This window comes from Etheostoma cragini, chromosome 2, assembly GCF_013103735.1.
Source record: "Etheostoma cragini isolate CJK2018 chromosome 2, CSU_Ecrag_1.0, whole genome shotgun sequence".
NCBI lineage: Eukaryota > Metazoa > Chordata > Actinopteri > Perciformes > Percidae > Etheostoma > Etheostoma cragini.
In genome coordinates, this window is record NC_048408.1 from 21819868 (window position 1) to 21837358 (window position 17491).

The window sequence follows — 17491 nt, forward strand, 5'->3', positions numbered from 1 at the left end:
TTTCGCGAATCCCTTGCTTGAGACAGAGCGCACGTGACTTGAGCAGGCTGTTGTTGGTGTGTATTATTTATATATGCCCCAGTTCAGACAGAAAGACTATCTTTAGCAGAAGCAAGGAACATGTTACACAGTACAGAATATAAACAATATCTTAAAGTATGTATTTTGGACAATGTACAGGCTACACTTGTTATTCTGTAAAGTTGTTATACTATATAGGCTATTATAAGTATGCTGTATAGTATTTATGCAGAAAATATAATTAATTTGCTGTATGCAAATGAGGTCATCCCTATGGTCCCACATTTCTAAGAGTTTTTCTAAGGTTAGGGTTATAGGGTAACCATAACCCCAAATTGGGATAAAGGGGTATAAAAGCTGATACTAAAAAGGATAAAGGAAATGTGGGATCATAGGGCTGTGGGAACATAGGCACGCTCCCATGCAAATACATCAAAGATCTTCAGCTTATGTTCAGTGTGTACTCTTTGGGCCAGGGGTTATCACCGTTTGTTAGGCCAAGGCCCCCTTAGCTGAAAGAGAGGACCAGGGACCCTCTAGTACATATTTTGTACAGTGGTTTTGCATATTAAACTGAGCCTAAGTTAACATGTAGGCGTAAAACCTTTATAGAAACACATGTTTAGTGCATAGAAAACTATGCTATTAAATGGCCTAATAATTGTTGGTAGGATATTATAAATCATGTTTTAATGTCAAACAAACATGTGGCACAGTGAATCCTTAGGATATGTACTGTATCTGTGGATGGCTACCTAAGTGTCTAACGTATCTATAGGCCAGTTAGCAGTGTGAATTTATATTTGCTCATAATATATTGGATTCGTGTTAAGACTTTTCAATTTTTTTTAAAACTTTAAAAAATTAACAATAATTTGGAAGCCCCTCTAATGCTACCAGGCAACCTTTGGAAGATCCATGATCTAGGCTGTATATGTCATTTTAATGAGCTTTTATCTAGCATTCATAAGGTAATACTAAACTTAGTATTACCTTATTCTGTGATGTAAAGGGTAATTATGTATTTTTGGTGGAAAGACTGAATTAGTTGAGGGTCAGGCAACATAACATGACATAACAAAACATAGCAACACCAAAAAAATAATATATGACTCATACAAATATGCTGCACTGCTTCCATCTAGCGGCCGTAGGGGTGTGTATACAACCTGTAGGCTGAGATGAGTGCAGTTCCAAGAACAGCACCATTGCCAATTTGCACACACACTGCGAGTGTTTGTGTTTGACACTGGCATGTATGTGAAACTCTTGAGTGCTAGAGAGAGTTAGAGCTTTACACTGAAATAAAATAAATCGTTGTCCTGAGGGCACCAGCATCACTTTTATTCATATAGTTTTTAGATAGTAACATTTACAATTTGCATTTTTGGCTTTTATGAGCAAATATGATTTAGGCTTTTGTATCAAAAGCCTATACTTTACTATACAAGAGGAAGTTGGCACCTCCTGGTAGTCTTATTGCCAAAAAGACAAAATTAACATTCCACATGGCTTACCATACAAGTTTTACTTGCTTACCATACAAGTTTTTTCTCTGCCAATTCTGTGTTTTGTTTCTTGTTAGGCAGCAACCTCACAAAGCTGAGGACAGATAGCTAAATAGATGGATAGGTAGTAGTTACATTTATTTTCCAATATACTGACTGAATTTTCCCATCCGTGTCTCAAATCTGGTTTAAGACACAAATACTCGCCTATTGTGCTGTGGCATCCTGAACGGGGTCAAACCATACTACCCATCCTGTCCACTACTCTCTGCTACACAGCCAAACAGCTTGCAACTCCCTAAATACTAGAAGGGGGGGGGGGGGGGGGGGGGGGGGGGCAGTTCTCAGTAGGGACATTGAAATAACGATTCCGACCTGAACGATTCTGCATCTATGCAGTGACAGACAATAATTAATTATTTGATGTTGATTAACTGATGTTACTTGTTGATTTTCCATTTGGTGCTTTTTCTTCTGCCTTTTGTCTGTTGTTCACACTCTGCTACATTCATGAAGTGTCTTCTTCAAGAGCAGATACAATAAGAAAGGAGTTCATACATATGTGATTGCTTGAAGTTGTTGATGAAAACCATGTGTAGCAATATATAATAGTATTGAAGACGTAACGCATCATGATGCATCATGATATCAAATATATTTTAATCGTTGACAGGATAATCATAATTGAATCAAATCTTGAGACCAGTGACGATTTACTGTTACCTAGTTACCGGTCGACATAATCCCGACTGTTTGTTGTCTTGACTCCCCAATGGTGCAACAACTCTCAATTGTCCGCTGCGTCTGCAACTGACTGAAACAAATTTTCTCTTGTCTCTTCTTTCTAAAATGTAGCACTTGAAGCAGTTTTTGGGCTTATTTGATGAATTTGATGTACTCTCCTGATTTCTGCTATTTGTTGGGTGGTATCTACATTGTTGAATCCTCTTATTGTTATTCACACTGGATAAAAGCCTTACCTAAGTACGTGTTGTGTATAATTATACTCTCAAAGTCACTTAATTAAAGAAGTATTTTTCCCCTACATTTTGAAACATTAAAGCTTTCCTAAATCACCATAAACAGAACAGTCTAGTGCTGTAATGTTTCTGCTCTGTTTCAATATGACACAGTATTTTGCTGTCTCTGTCTATTGTCTACATGCGTGCATGAACATGAAAACCTGTGTGTATATGATCACATAACAATTACAGCTCCTGCCGCAATCAGTGATTTAAACAAGTCAAGTGAATGACCTGACCCACTTCAAAGGTCCTCCAATATGTGTAAATAGCTGTGTAGCCTACCAAAAATAGCCCACAATGATGGGCCATGGGTTGATATTCTTAGAACAAGTTAGTGATTTCTCTCGCCTTCTTTCACCTCAACCCTGTCACAAGGACTGAGGCATATTCTGCTAGCAGAAAGAGGAAGAAGCAGAAACAGGTTTGTGAAAGGGGGAAATAAAAGAATAAATCATCTCAACACAGTACAACATATTTAAGTGAAACTGGATCTTACAAAGCACAATACCAACTAACATATGCAGAGGATCAGGTCACTTTCAATTCAACCAAATGAGAAAGTAGACTTTTGTCCAAGTACCCCAAAATTCTAAATAAACATCTGTAAATCTATCATCTAAATTTGTCTACATTGCTTCATTAAATGGGTTATAATTTGTGCTCTGTGAACAACCACTAAATGTTTCCTTTGCAATTTAAACTGATTCAGCCCAACAGAACACTATGATTTTTTTTCTTCTCGTGTATATTTTGCATCGAGCTGAGCATGAGCTGAGCGGGAACGCACCACCTCCACTGGGGCTGCCAAATATTTTTCCTCCCTCCCCTGGCTGCCTTAATACGTGAGACATTGTCGCCTGTTGACCAATCACAGGATGACACAGAAAAGAGAGCAGAAGAAAAATAGAAGCACAACACACACATGACACACTCTTGGAGAACACACTTAAACACACACACTTCATCCTTGTTTCTTATGCTGTAACTGAGCTGATTTTTCATTTTAGCTACACCTTCATTAAGGATCTGCAGTACTTCAGTGAAATTTTTTGTAAAATCTTTTCCCTTTAACTCCATATAGACCCATATAGGTCTTTTACACATTTGCCATCATGTGCCTTCTGAGAGCAGCTGTCCTGCTGATTTCTTTACTTGGTGAGTATTTTTACAATCTTTGACCTTTACTTAAAGTGCACCTTGGACTTCAGGAATGATTTATGTAGTCAGCAGTTGAAAAGACCATGTGCCATAAATGATAGAGTCTGTGGTTTTTCTGCCAACAGACGGTCATTTCTGATTAGTTTCCTTTGCTCTGGTTGATGTTAGCTACTCCTTCCCTCAGTTGGAAGAAAACCCTGCAGACCGTCTTTAATTCAGTGGCACATTGCCAAAGAGTTACTGCATCTTTCTTTGTAATGCTTAACTTGTTTTGAGATCGATCATCACATAACCAGTTCAGCTTTATAGATGAAACCTTAGTAGGTTACAACTGCCTTCTGGTAGATGATGTGGAGTGGCTTGAAACAATCTAAATGATAAAATTCAAAACGTGTGATGTTAGTTAGTACTCAACAACTAAGTAAATCCTAAGTATGTATCATTTTCTGATTTAATGTGAAAATTCCCAATAACCAATCATTTTGCTTTCACATTTTGGACAACATGCACTACAACTTATATTGATCATTTGTAGACCACAGGAATAAAAACTATGAAAGGAATCCTTAGCTTTTGTTTTGTCTTGCACTGAATCTGAGGTTTATTACCGGACAGTATTCAAGACATGATGATTACCCAGAGGGGCCAGCCATCTAGCAGTCAAATATTCTAAACTTGACTAACACCAAATCTGTGTCCCTGACTTGATATTATACAGTTATAGTACAATGTGTCCTCAGGCTCTACTTTTAGAATGGGGTTTGATCCGTTTGATAGCGTGACTATCAAACCCCGTTATTGAAGTTGAAATAGTTTGCTATAAACAAGGTGTCTAACATTTACAACGTAAAGGTTACACAACACATCAGTTAGAAGTCAAATGGTTAGCTTTTAAAAACACTGCAAACTTAGTGTATCCTCCTGACAATCTATTTAGAATATTATTCTAATGACAAACCAAACAGAGCTAATGACAATGATTTCAGACCAAGACTGTAGTCACATTTTGAAAGTTTATCCACTTTTAAATTTCACTTCAAATGCCATACAGAATCGGATCGCAATGAAGAAATGAAAGTGGCCGCTATATTTCTGGAATATAACATGAGAATAGAAACCAAACGGTGCATTCAATCTCATTTCCTTCTCTATGCTGACTATTGTCATTACCTATTGTTTCACCTACGGATTATTTCAAGTTACATTTTTCTGTTACTATTAGTTTTTTTCAGGCAATGTTGTGTAAATTAAGTTTTTTTACTGAGTTTTGGTTTCATTTAGTTTCAGTTTACTAAAAACATTTTTCATTGCGTTTAATTTTCGGTATATAATTACCGGTAACTATAATAACCCTGCTCTCTTAATTGAATCTTTCACTTTGAAACTTAGTTCATAATTACTTATTATTATTTAATACCGTTAAAGTAGTGAATGCAACTTTTTTCATACCTTTCATAATTCTTCAGTAAATACTAGTAACAACTAATAGCTAGTATTAACTAGTCAAAAAAATAGGCCAAAAGTTACGTGTGTGTGCCGTATCTCAGCTTAGCATCGCTAGTGTTCGCCTTAGCCATCTCCTTCACCACAAAAAAATAGAGAGCCACAACATTATGGCCACAAACAAAACTCAGCAAAGATTGTTCTTGCTCGGGCTTTAACTTCTGGATTTCAATCTTTCTCCGCCGCCATTACTGCTAGCGCATAAACTACATGTCATCTCCACGACCTTTCCCTTAATTAATAATAAAAGTCACACCTATATGAGAAAACTGGCCGGAGATCTAGTGTAACGAGTGGACTATTTTTTGTGTAAAAACCCTGGATCCTGTAAAACATGCGTTAGTGTTTTACACCAGCAGAAATTAGAAACAGATTTTCTTCAAAGTCGACTCCCTTTGGAGAGAAACAAGTTTTTAATGAATCGCTGACGAGTGAGACAGACCCGTTTGTCTACCTTGGACAAGTTCTGGGAAGAGAAATACGTATGTGTTATTAATGTCAATAACTTCTATTGTTGGAACTTTGTTATGACATTGAATGTAATTTGATTGATGTGCTGTTGGTGCATGTATTACTATTAATCTGACTGTGACCACTTAGCCCAATTTATTGCTGTGGAACTGTAATTGCTACACAGCTCATCACCCGCCACAGAGAAGTTTAGTTACTGCACCAGCCAGAGAATAAACCTTCCGTTAGCCAGCCAAACCACAGCATTGCGACAGGACGAGTCAGCTACCTCATGGCAATGTGTAGACATATGGAGCGGTTTATTATCGCCACACAGAATCAGCTGTTAGCTCACCAGAGCCAGAGGAAGAAACACTTCCCCTGTTAGAAATTATCAGGCTCTGCCGTAACTTCACGTTAAGCCAGAGCCTTGAGTGAACAGGGAACACTTCCTCAAAAAAGTGTCTTTCCTTTCTCTAAAGTGTGCTAAAAACTACAAAGAGCCTAACCTCTTGCGGTGTTTCATCCGCCATCTTGGTCTTGTGTGGCTTAGCTACCCACGTGGTCTCTTCACCTTCCCGCATTCACTCAAATTCCACATGTGATTGTTTTTGCCTTTGTTGTAGTTTTAACAAGTAAATAGGTTTATTGATTGAACAACTATTGATTAACAATTAATAATTTGGAAGTTAAATAAATTCTGTTATACTTTAAAGAGCAGTTGTTTGTGATTGTATGTGTATATGTTGTAATAACTGGTTGAACAGGTCTGTGCCCGAATTTCACCCTTCCCTTCCTTGATAATTTGCCAATATTTGAAACTATACCTTTACCAATTCCCAACAGAGACATATTGTGTCCATCAGTTAAATTATTAGACATATTATATTAAATATGTTCTTATTCTGAATTTTTTGTAATCAGGAAGAAGATTGCATTTCGTTTAACCATATTAGACGCAAGTTATTTCAAGCAGAGGGCTGGAGGTCAATTTCAATTAATTGCTTTTTGTAAACTATAACCATATTGTAATGTGCACAGTTACTATTGGGAAACACTGTCATTTGAACATGTGGGGCAGGTTTTTGCAGGGTCATCCAACATCGTAATTCTATTTGTTGAGTAGGGTTGCACATTAACAAGCGTAGGAACCCAGCATACCACAATCACCTTGTTCTTGTCATCCTTTTCAGATTCCATTTCCTGTGTTCAGCATCTGGCACCGCTAAACATGGGAGGTGTCACAGGACAGGTGCACTTTAACTCCACCTCCCAGGTGGCGACTGTCAACGTGTCTGGCGCTGGATCCTGCGGTTCACTTAACTTCTACATTAGCGAGTTCCCTGTCATGTATGGCCATTATGCTCAGCCCTGTTCTGAAGCAAATATTGGCCCCAAGGTATTCAACTTCACAGCTGGTCCTTTGTCAAACTCCACCATAAACTTGCCAAACAGCTTAAACCTGGATGACTACTCACTGACTTTGCAGACGTGTAACAACACTAAAGTATGCACAGTCATAAGTCAAGGTCAAACACTCATGACTTTTCAGGCCAGGTTCTTTGGACCCATCGCGGGTAATGTGTACATGCGCTTAAACAGAGGACAGACCAATCCCAGGCTGCTTGCAGACCTACAAACAATCGGTCAGGTCAATGCCTCACAAACCAATGTCACTCTTTTTGGATCAACCAGTACTGCTGCAAGCTGTAATGTTCTTCTTGGAAGCTTAGATCCCTCAGCTTTGACCAACCTGGGTGTTGTAAAAGTCGGAACCCCTTCACAGCCGGAGAAATCCCGACTGGACCTAAAAAGCTTCAACATCAACAATCGATTTCTTCTCCTACGCATGGGGTCAAGTTACCATTGTGCGCAGATTTATGATGTGCCAGAGAAACAGGTGAGCGCTGTTGTCAATATGAGGGAGATAAAGGGATACTTTATCTTCCGCCAGGCTTCCCCGTTTGATGTCACAGAGTTGACAGTGAACCTGACTAATTTACAGAGCAGAGTTGGCCCTTACCATGTTCACAATTTCCCCGTCCCCTCAGTCCGGTCGCCTTCCGTTAGCCGGTGTTCAAATGACAATGTGGGTGGCCACTGGAATCCATTTGGTGTCAACACGAGTGACTCAACCTACCCGAGAGTGCCAGGTTCGACCCACGACATGTATGAAATAGGTGACCTTAGCAGCAAGCATATGTCTCTTGCAAGTAAAAACGAGGTGGACATGATGTTCACCGACTTCAGCCTCCCTCTGTTTGGACAGAACAGCATTGTAGGTCGCTCAGTTGTGATTCACCAAACAGATGGTGCCAGGTACGTTTGCGCCAGCATCAGCTATCCCGGTGAAGTAACCGTGGCCAGAGCCAGATTTCAAGGTCTTGTGGTTGGTGAGACCTGGTTCACCCAGCTGACAAACAACCCTTTGTCTGACGTATCCATCTTCACGGATCTCTCATATGGAAATCTTTCAAGGATGCCTACCATAAACCACAACTGGCATGTTCACACCTTCCCGATCAGCTCAGAGAGGGATGATGATGAAAGGCGCTGCAGCACAACAGGAGGACACTGGAACCCCTTTAACATTAACACAGGAGACAGCAGCTATGACCTCCTCTGTAGTCCCACCAGCCCCTTATCCTGCGAGGTGGGAGACCTTTCCAGCAAACACAGCACCATCAACCTTGGCACCAGAGTGGGTGGAGTGGAAGCAAAAAACTTTTTCACTGATGTCACTTCCTGGCTGTCAGACTCAGGCATTATTGGTCGTTCTGTTGTTATCCATCAAGCAAATAGAGAAGGGCCAAGGATTGCTTGTGCCAACGTCACAATTGTGCGGATCCCCAAAGCTGGCTTAGGTACCTGGTTTGGCTTTCAGACGCCTGGCGGACAGGTCCGTTTCTCCCAGTCTTTCCCACAAGGCCCCACAACTATAAACGTATCCCTGATTAACTTGAATTCCTTAGCTGGGGGTTACCATATTCACGTACTGCCCATCAAACCTGGCAGTGCAGAGCCCTGCTCCAACGCAAACATCCAGGGCCACTTTAACCCGTTAGCCTGGAATGTATCAAACAGCCCCGCATCTGGAGTTGGCACAGTGGATCAATATGAGATTGGGGACATCAGCGGGAAGTTTGGGAACCTAAATGACCTCAATCAGACTCAAGCTGCATACATGGACCCTGACATGCCATTAACTGGACCCTACAGCATAGTTGGAAGGTCGCTGGTTATCCACTATTCTAATGGATCAAGGTGAGATCCTGTGTGAATGTATGTGTTTGTTCTTATTAGAGAGAAAGAAAACAACAGAAGGTTAAAGTGAAGAGAGAAGTAGATATGAGGAAATACATTACTTCTAAGATTACCACATGTTCCAATATCTAAACAAGAAGTGGTGAGGACTGTGATTACTGTTTTACTTTTATATATCTTATATTTAATACAGATACATACAGAAACATACAGAAAATGGCATCAATTCTAGCAGCTGTAAAGTTTGAGTAGTCACTGATAACAGACAGCTAAGCTTCTTCACCTTTAATGGGCCTCTGTCTTTTTGACCGACAATCAATTCATGCTTTATATCTTCCTCCTTCATTGAGAATGACTCAGCAAAACATTGCAAGTTAAAACATTGTGAAGGTTAACTGATTTGGTTTTGCTTTCTGTGCATGTGTGTATATGCATGTGTGTGTGTTTTTTGTACAGAATGCAGTGTGCAGACGTCTTAGCTGGCAGAGATACAGATGGACAATGGATCTTTGCCAAGGCTGTTTTCAATGGTACAGTGACTGGGACAGTCAAACTAGTAAGAACCAACAACAGTTTTTTCCTCTAAAGGCCAATGTATTATACTTAGCCTGTATGCCGTTTTTACATAAGTATTTGTGCTAATCTGTCTATTTTGTTCAACACATACAATTTTCAGGGTGGGGCAAAGGGTACAGGTGGGGATGAGGGGCCAGTTTTGGAAAAGGATCTCCTCCTGTCCATAATTCCTGAAGGCAGGCCTGTGCAATAGTAATTTGATGTGTAAAATTGGAGTTCCCCTTTAAAAAAGATAGATTGCATTGCATCTGTGGGTAGCTCATACCAGTAATTGCAGTAATCTCAGCTGCCTAATTTCTTTTGCCATATTTCAGGTTGCTAAACTATGCCACAGTGGAAATGTCAAAACATTTTGTTAGAAAAAAACAATGTGGTAATTTTCAACATAAATTCATAAAAAATAAAGGAAAAGCAGCATTTCTGTCTCTGCTTAAAAGGCTTCCTTGCTTCTTCAGTGGGTTTAGGATTTACAAATTGTGAAAAGGTGGTTCAGATTGTATAGGCCTATTTGTGCATGAAATAGGATACGTTGCCTATTTATAAACAAAGTAACATTGTCTTTTGCATTAAAAATGGGACATCACCCTTCATAATGAGAATAAGATACTAAGCTTTTGTGTTTAACTTTACTACAGTCAGGTTCAACATTGACATTGGGAAACTAATTTCAGATGTCACAAACGTATAAATCACCCAAAGGTTTTTAGATTTCCACATTCGCAAATTGCAAGAATCAGACAACCAAAGAGCTCTGACAACCAAAGAACACATTCAAGGTGTTTGCTCCTGCTAAATCTTAGGATCCCTGAATAAATGATGGTTCAATAAAAACCAAAATAATTCAAGCTGCCACAAAAACATGACAAGTATTTCTGCTACACTGGACAGACAGTAATTAATTAGGTCTGTGGTGGGTTGCATCAAGAGCCATGGGAAGCAGGGTCGGGATCTTTAGCTTAGCTTAGCATTTGTTTGCATACATACAAACATACAGGCCCCCTGAACTAGGAAGCTCCCCAAGGGAACAGCTGTCTCTGTCAGCCTTCCTCCAGAGGCCCCATACTGAGCTCTGCACAACATCTTTGGGTAAAAGCTTGGAATACTGTCTCTCTTAAGAGGCTACTATCAAAGATAGTGTGGGGAATAAACATTGTCAATCAAAATCGTGAGGCAGATTTAACTAATAGTCACAGATTGAGTTTAACAATGACTTAACATATTACAATGCTAAATCCCCACTGTTGACCATTTTAACTGTCTTTTTCAGCAAAGTAAGAACCCAGTTCTGGTGGAAGTATTTGTGATGAGAATTTTCATTCCGTCTTTCTGTCTACTTATATTGGACATGTTGAATGTTCTTTCTCCCAGCGCCAGCAGATATTTCCTGATGGGAGTAGCAGTGATATCACACTGGAGGTGACCCTTCAATCATTCAGAGGACAAAATGTAAGTACAATCATGTAAAAGGCCAATTAAGGGCATTTATATATATATGCCTTTGAATGCAGCAGGATTAGGAATCAGGAAGAGACTCTAAATTTGTAGAAATCATGTTTTCATTATGTGTGGTGTAGGTTTCTTTTTCTTAACAAGAGCCATTGAAACCAGACAAACCTGACAATATGTGTACACACTCACACTTGTATTACACCCCCCTCCAGGCAAGTATGGCATCAATGTTTATCACAATGAACCGGGTTGCCAACACCAGCCAGTGCAGCGGTGTGGGAAGCACATTCAATCCCTTCAACATGACATCAATGGTAAGACCAGCCTGTTTCTTTTTCTCCCGATTCTCAAAGTGTACTGCTCTGGAAGGCTGATATTGTACTAGTACTTAAAGTGTTGAAGATGCTAAATCAGCAGTGTGATTCTTATTCAGTCTTTTAGCATTTTTGACTTTTTGGAGCATCTTTATTTCTATGGTTTCAATTTAGATTGTATGCCAAGTTTTATTGCAGACTTGCTTTAATTTGTATGTAGATTTTAAGGTGGCTTAGAACAAAATAGAAGGAAATTGTATTTACTTTTATCTGGCCAATCAAAAAGTAATTTAATTCATTAGCCTAGAAATTTAGACGCAAGCTAGCGGCTGTGAAATCTTGATGTGGGTCTGGCCTGTCAGGCTAGTGTTTCCTCCCAATTTTATCAAATTGTTCTGTTTGTACTTGTATGAAATCATAATCAAAATGTTTTTTACTCTTAATTATAGAATCTATAGTTGGACTTTTCCAAGAAAGGCTGCAATGCAAATGTTTTTTTTTAATATTCAATGTCTGCAGATGTTACATGGACATTTGTATTCACCCCAATCAAGCACCAGTTCTAAGTCCTATATATATATATATATATATATATATATATATATATATATATATATATATATATATATATATATATATATATATATATATATATATATATATATATATATATATATATATATATATATATATATATATATATTAACGATTAACATTTTTTTGTTGATTAATCGCATAGTAATGGTGAGTTAACTCACGATTAATCGCATATTTAAAATTCTATTTTAAATCCACTCCAATTGAAGTTAAATGAGACTATCAAATGTAATGACACATTGTCATTCATACCAAATGTACTTAATAAGTAAAAACTAGACCAATTGATCTCAAGGGGGTTTTATTGACTGGCTGTCACTTACTGCATTTGTAATCAAAAAGTCACTTACAATTATTGAATGTAAAGTGGAACAAAAAACAAAATAATTTCTGATGATGTTGACATTCTGTGGGCAAAACAGAAAGTAGACCTTTCAAATTCACAGTGAGAACTCAGTGAACTCTGAACTCTGAGAGACTAAGTCTCACCTTATTTTGAATGATACAGATTGATATTGGTATCTCTAAACTTTCTATTTAGTTGACCTAAGCCAGCTGCTAAGACAAACAAGTTTGGTCACATTTCTAGATGACAAGGCAGCTTTTTCTGAACAACATGACCTGAGAGGGAAAACAATCTCTCACAAGGTACAGATGTGGCAGGTCTTACCAAGTATTTCTTGGCAAGACATGCTAACTTGTTGTAGATACGAGCATGTTTGCACCACCATTCTAAGGGACACTCATCCTTGCCGAGGACTGGCTCAGCCCTATAGCGTGTTAGGCAGTTTTCAATGTCATCCTGCTTCTCGTCTGACTCCGAGTCAGAAGCAAATAAGAGAGCTGCCATCTTGTTTGGTGGCTCAGATGAGGGTTCTTCCACTGGTTGCTGTCTAAGTATCTCCTCCTTCAGCAGACCAGCAATCAATACCCACACCTCTGCTCTTTCAGATCTGTGTAGACATTTGAGGTCCTTAAACCTCGGGTCAAGGGCAGTTGAAATCTTCAGCCATGTAAGGTTGGGTTTGTCTTTGCGGCTCGTCATGTCCACACTGAAGGTTTGCTTAAACTTTACAATGTAAGCTGGATCATCTTCAGAAGTCTCCATCACCTGGGACAGATGGCATAATGCAGGCAACACGACTGAGCAGGATACAAACTTTTCACCTTACACTTCTGTAAAGTATCTACAAAATTTTGTACAATTGAAAATTGAATTGAGGGACTAATTCACGTCAAGCTGAAATATGACATATGGTTAGGCAGCTAAAGCTGAACTAATGGGGTATTATGGCCTTGACTGTAACGTAGGCTATACGCTCCATTAGGCCAGCTTTAGCAGTCTCTCCATACTCGGTCAACATTATGTCAAAATTAGGCTACAAGTTATTTTGCCTATGGACAGCACAAGCTGACCGTAGACAACAGGGCTATGCTTCATGGGTCAAGTATCACTAAACTTCTGCTATAAACACTTATAGGCTACACAAGAGGCATTATATTAGGGCATTGGCTATGGCACAGAGGTGAGTGCACACTGGCTGCTCCAAGCAGAGAATGTTGTCAGTCTGGTTTATGTAAATGCTAATTTTGACAGCCCTAATATATATATATATATATATATATATATATATATATATATATATATATATAGCCTATATATATACAAAACGTTCAAGCAGTGCAGAGAAAGAACCGTTACATACCATATAATATGCAATGTTGCCATTCAATTTCACTTTTGTGGTTGATGTGTAATCCACTTCCTTCTTTCTATTCCTTCTTCAGAGCTCCAGCTGTTCACTATCAAACCAGCTGAGCTGTGTGGTGGGAGAGGTGTCTGCAAGACAAGGCCCAGTAAGCCTGACTCAGGGACAGCTCTTCACTGACAGCAACATCCAGCTCTCTGGAGACAACACAGGTACCACACTGATAAAAAAAAAAAATCAAATGTATTTAGCAGTGATGTGAGTTAAAGGTTTCAAAAAAGCATAATGTTATCTGTGTTTGTAGTGGTCCACAGATCTGTGCAGCTGAAGAATGGAGACAACATCATCGCATGCGCCGACATCCTCCCAGAATCCCCTTCAGCAGGGCAGACCTTTCCCACTGGGACTAACTTCAGCAGGTGAGTGTAATAAAATATAATCATATTAATCTGAATATGAATATACCCTTTCAGCAGAATACTTTGGCAAATGTTTAATATTTACCATGAGCAGAACCTAGAGATCTATTGTCTCGTGGATAATGACACATTCCAAAATCAGTGTCTTGCCTGAAAAGAGAAGCCAATGCAGAAGTTGCTTAAAGTTGCATTCTATCTAATTTCCAGCAGGGGGTCTCCACTCGCGCCAAAACAAAGTCCTTTTCTACAGAAGTCTGTTGGAAAATGACCCTACTTCTCATTTGAATTGTCATCTCAGTAAACATTTTCCTTTCTTACTCATTAAAAAGGATTCTACAGCGTGCTCTAGCTATTGACCTCTGAGTCTGCTAAACTCTGATTTAAAAATATTTGCAAAGCTCCTAGCCCATCCTTTAGAGTCCCATTTCTCAAAATTTGTGAATTCGGACCAAACAGGATTTATAAAAACAGAACGGCAGCAGATAATGTGAGACGTCTTCTCCACATTGTTGATGCTGCAGAAGACAGTAAGACGTCACTTTAGGCAACAATATATTAATAAACAGTTCAGTGTTGCCTTCATAGAAATGCTTTTTTTAATTTGGTCTTTTCTTTATGTATTAATCAATCAATCAAGAATCTATCACGTGAAATAATAATAGCAAATGTAAAATTGTAGTGAAATGTAATCCATCAATTCCTTCATCTGTACAAAATGTCTTACTTAGAGACATCTAAAGAAGTAAGATTTTGGCAGGTCAAACTTATCAGAATTTTTTGCAAATGATCAATTAACAGAAACGTTTTTTAGATGAGTTTCTTGTATAAAAACAATATCTGCCTGTAACTGTTGGATATAAGACACTATTTTCTGTCTCTTTACTCTGTTCTTCAGACTGTGTAGCCTGCCTTTAACTGTTGTTCATGTGAAATCTCAGACACCATGTTATTATATTACTATTGACATTTGACACTATTTGACTATTTGTGGGTGGCTGTTTGCAGTTTGACCTATCAATTCTTGTTGATCAAGTATAATAGGATACATCCTATATAGTGCAAACACTTATAGCTGTTCATTGTAAGTCGCAAGCGCACAACCCCTAGCTGAAGAAAGTTACTTATTGTGTGTTTAAGTTTTACTAAGAAATCATTACAATCTCTGAAGTTCATTGCACCGTTGTTTGATATCTGGATATGGTAAGAGGAAATACACAAAATAAAATGTTTATCCTAGTATCTTGTGGTATTTATTATATTACTTTGTTGACAGATAAGAAAGATAGAAAAATATTTTATTTCTTTTTGCCCAGATATGACTTCCGTAAGAGGGTTGCAGATGTCCTGCAGTTGGACATAGCGAGAGTCACCATCCTGCCAGACTCTCCCAGGTCTGCAGTCGCTGGAGTATGTCAGCAAGTCGACTTCATGGTTTCTGGTAAGAAGCCCTCTAAAAAATGATGTTCCCCTATAAACACAACAGTGGGCTAATTTACAAAGAAAAACACTTGTATTAGCTTTCAACACATATCACCAAAAGCAAGGGTACTTGACGTAGAGGGGTAGGAAGTAGCACTTTAGGCCCGTGGCTGGTGTGATCCCATCACAAGATGGTTTCTTGTTGGAATCATCTTTTGAAATGAGTAAAGAGACGATGAAGATGATTTAGGAAAAAAGGACAAACAGATTAGCAGCATACAGAAAAAGACCTGGCCAACATTATGACCAGGGTTGTTAGGCTCTGCATTCACAAAGGTTTTTGTTTGTTAGGTATAATCTCAATCTATGGGGCTGCATGGACAGCATCTATAAGCCTATACATCTTCAGTTACTTCAGGCTTTTAGGACCTATCTGGGCAAGCTGTGTGCCCAGTGCTGTGTTCATCAGGAGGACAATGAACAATTATGGGCATTGAAAAATCTTTAGAAAAGCTGAAAAATTGCTCAGTAACCTGATGCTGGAGTTGAGTGTCATCTTCTGTCTGTTACATAGTCCCACGGCGGAACAGAGAAGTATCTGTGCAGAGGTTTCACAGAGTATAGCACAGGACAGGCATTTATGCCCCTACAAGTCTCCCACAAGGTGGAGAATTTACTATTGCCAATATTGAGAGAAGGCTTCCTTTACCATGCTATTAAGTATGGTAGTACAGCAGGAAGAAGCACACATGAGAATTTGAGATGTGTGTGGTGATGATAACATTTTTCTGTGCTTGAGAGAATAGAAAATGAATACAATTAGCAGACAGTGATATTTTTCTGAAGCAAAAGTATGTGCAAAGCAATCACACATACTTGACGACCAACTGAAAGGAAAACTGGCAATGTAATAGCAGTAGGCAACGGTATTTGTTATTTCTGAAATATTTAAAATACGCAGCAGTATTTTGTATATCTTCATCTGACCTAGTGATGCAAAATTTGTAAGTCTTCTACAATTAGACTCAGCTCATTAATGACAACAGTTCAGTATCAGTTAGTCTGTGTGTAATTAATCATTGCCACTTTGTCTGTATGTTAAAGGGGATGTCAGCACTGAACTTCTTCAGTCTGTCAAAACCAGCAAGAAGATGGGCGTGTATACAGAGTCTGACATCTGTACAAGTAAGTGTGCTCCATAATCATCACAGCAACATAAGGATAATAACATAGAAAAGAAATGGGCATACCCATTGCCATGTTTTCAAAGATCATTCTTATTACATTGATGAATTACTTCTAAGCAAACCTCTTGTTTGATTCGGTTTATGACTTTTGAGGCTCACTTGAAGGTAGCATTTGGAGTGTATTTGGTAATTCATTTTAATAAGATGATCTTGGTGCATACTCTTAGTCATAGTTCTCTTTTAACTGAGTAATGAGGAACTAATTTATGTAATAATAACAATGATACACAAACAAAGAATAACCTGTGGTGACCTTCCTTATGTGATGCATTCAGGAAGTGCAGGTCCGCAGCTGATGCCAGGAACCTTCCTTCTTTGCTTGATGTTTGCCGCCACCTACCTGCTGCCATCCACAGTTTATGCATAGCTCGGCCACATCATCAGCAAGGATACATGGACCCTTATATTGTAAAACTGTCAATATGTTTATGAAATGTATCCCACAAAATGTTACAATGGTAATCTGATTTATTACAAAACAAATAATAACTGTTTACATTTACATTTTGTTGTAATCACTTTAGGCAACAATATATTAATTAACAGTTCAGTGTTGCCTTCATAGAAATGCTTTTTTTAATTGGGTCTTTTCTTTATGTATTAATCAATCAATCAAGAATCTATCACGTGAAATAATAATAGCAAATGTAAAATTGTAGTGAAATGTAATCCGTCAATTCCTTCAATATGCATTAAAACAGAAATATTAGTATGTTTTATGTATATAACACATATTATTGACAACATCTGTGTAAATATCTGGTAAACTGGGATTAAAATTTAAAAATGTGTGTACGCCTTGTGCCAATTACCTGACATTTTGTTCGTTAGA

At 38.5% G+C, this 17491-nt stretch overlaps 1 protein-coding gene across 2 annotated transcripts; it reads left to right on the forward strand.

Moving 5' to 3' along the window:
- Positions 1–3437: 3437 nt before the first annotated feature.
- On the forward strand, positions 3438–17468 carry cusr (Copper-only SOD repeat protein). 2 transcript variants are annotated; one of them, XM_034898790.1, is made up of 10 exons: positions 3438–3709; positions 6859–8929; positions 9386–9485; positions 10874–10951; positions 11167–11268; positions 13654–13786; positions 13879–13993; positions 15307–15431; positions 16517–16597; positions 16932–17468. In XM_034898790.1, the coding sequence occupies exons 1-10, from the start codon at positions 3667–3669 to the stop codon at positions 17024–17026; spliced, it is 2943 nt and encodes a 980-aa protein (XP_034754681.1). In that variant the 5' UTR covers positions 3438–3666; the 3' UTR covers positions 17027–17468. The 2 variants fall into 2 exon arrangements, with proteins under 2 accessions (XP_034754681.1, XP_034754691.1); XM_034898800.1 differs by having other exon boundaries at positions 3439–3709; positions 16935–17468.
- Positions 17469–17491: the final 23 nt, after the last annotated feature.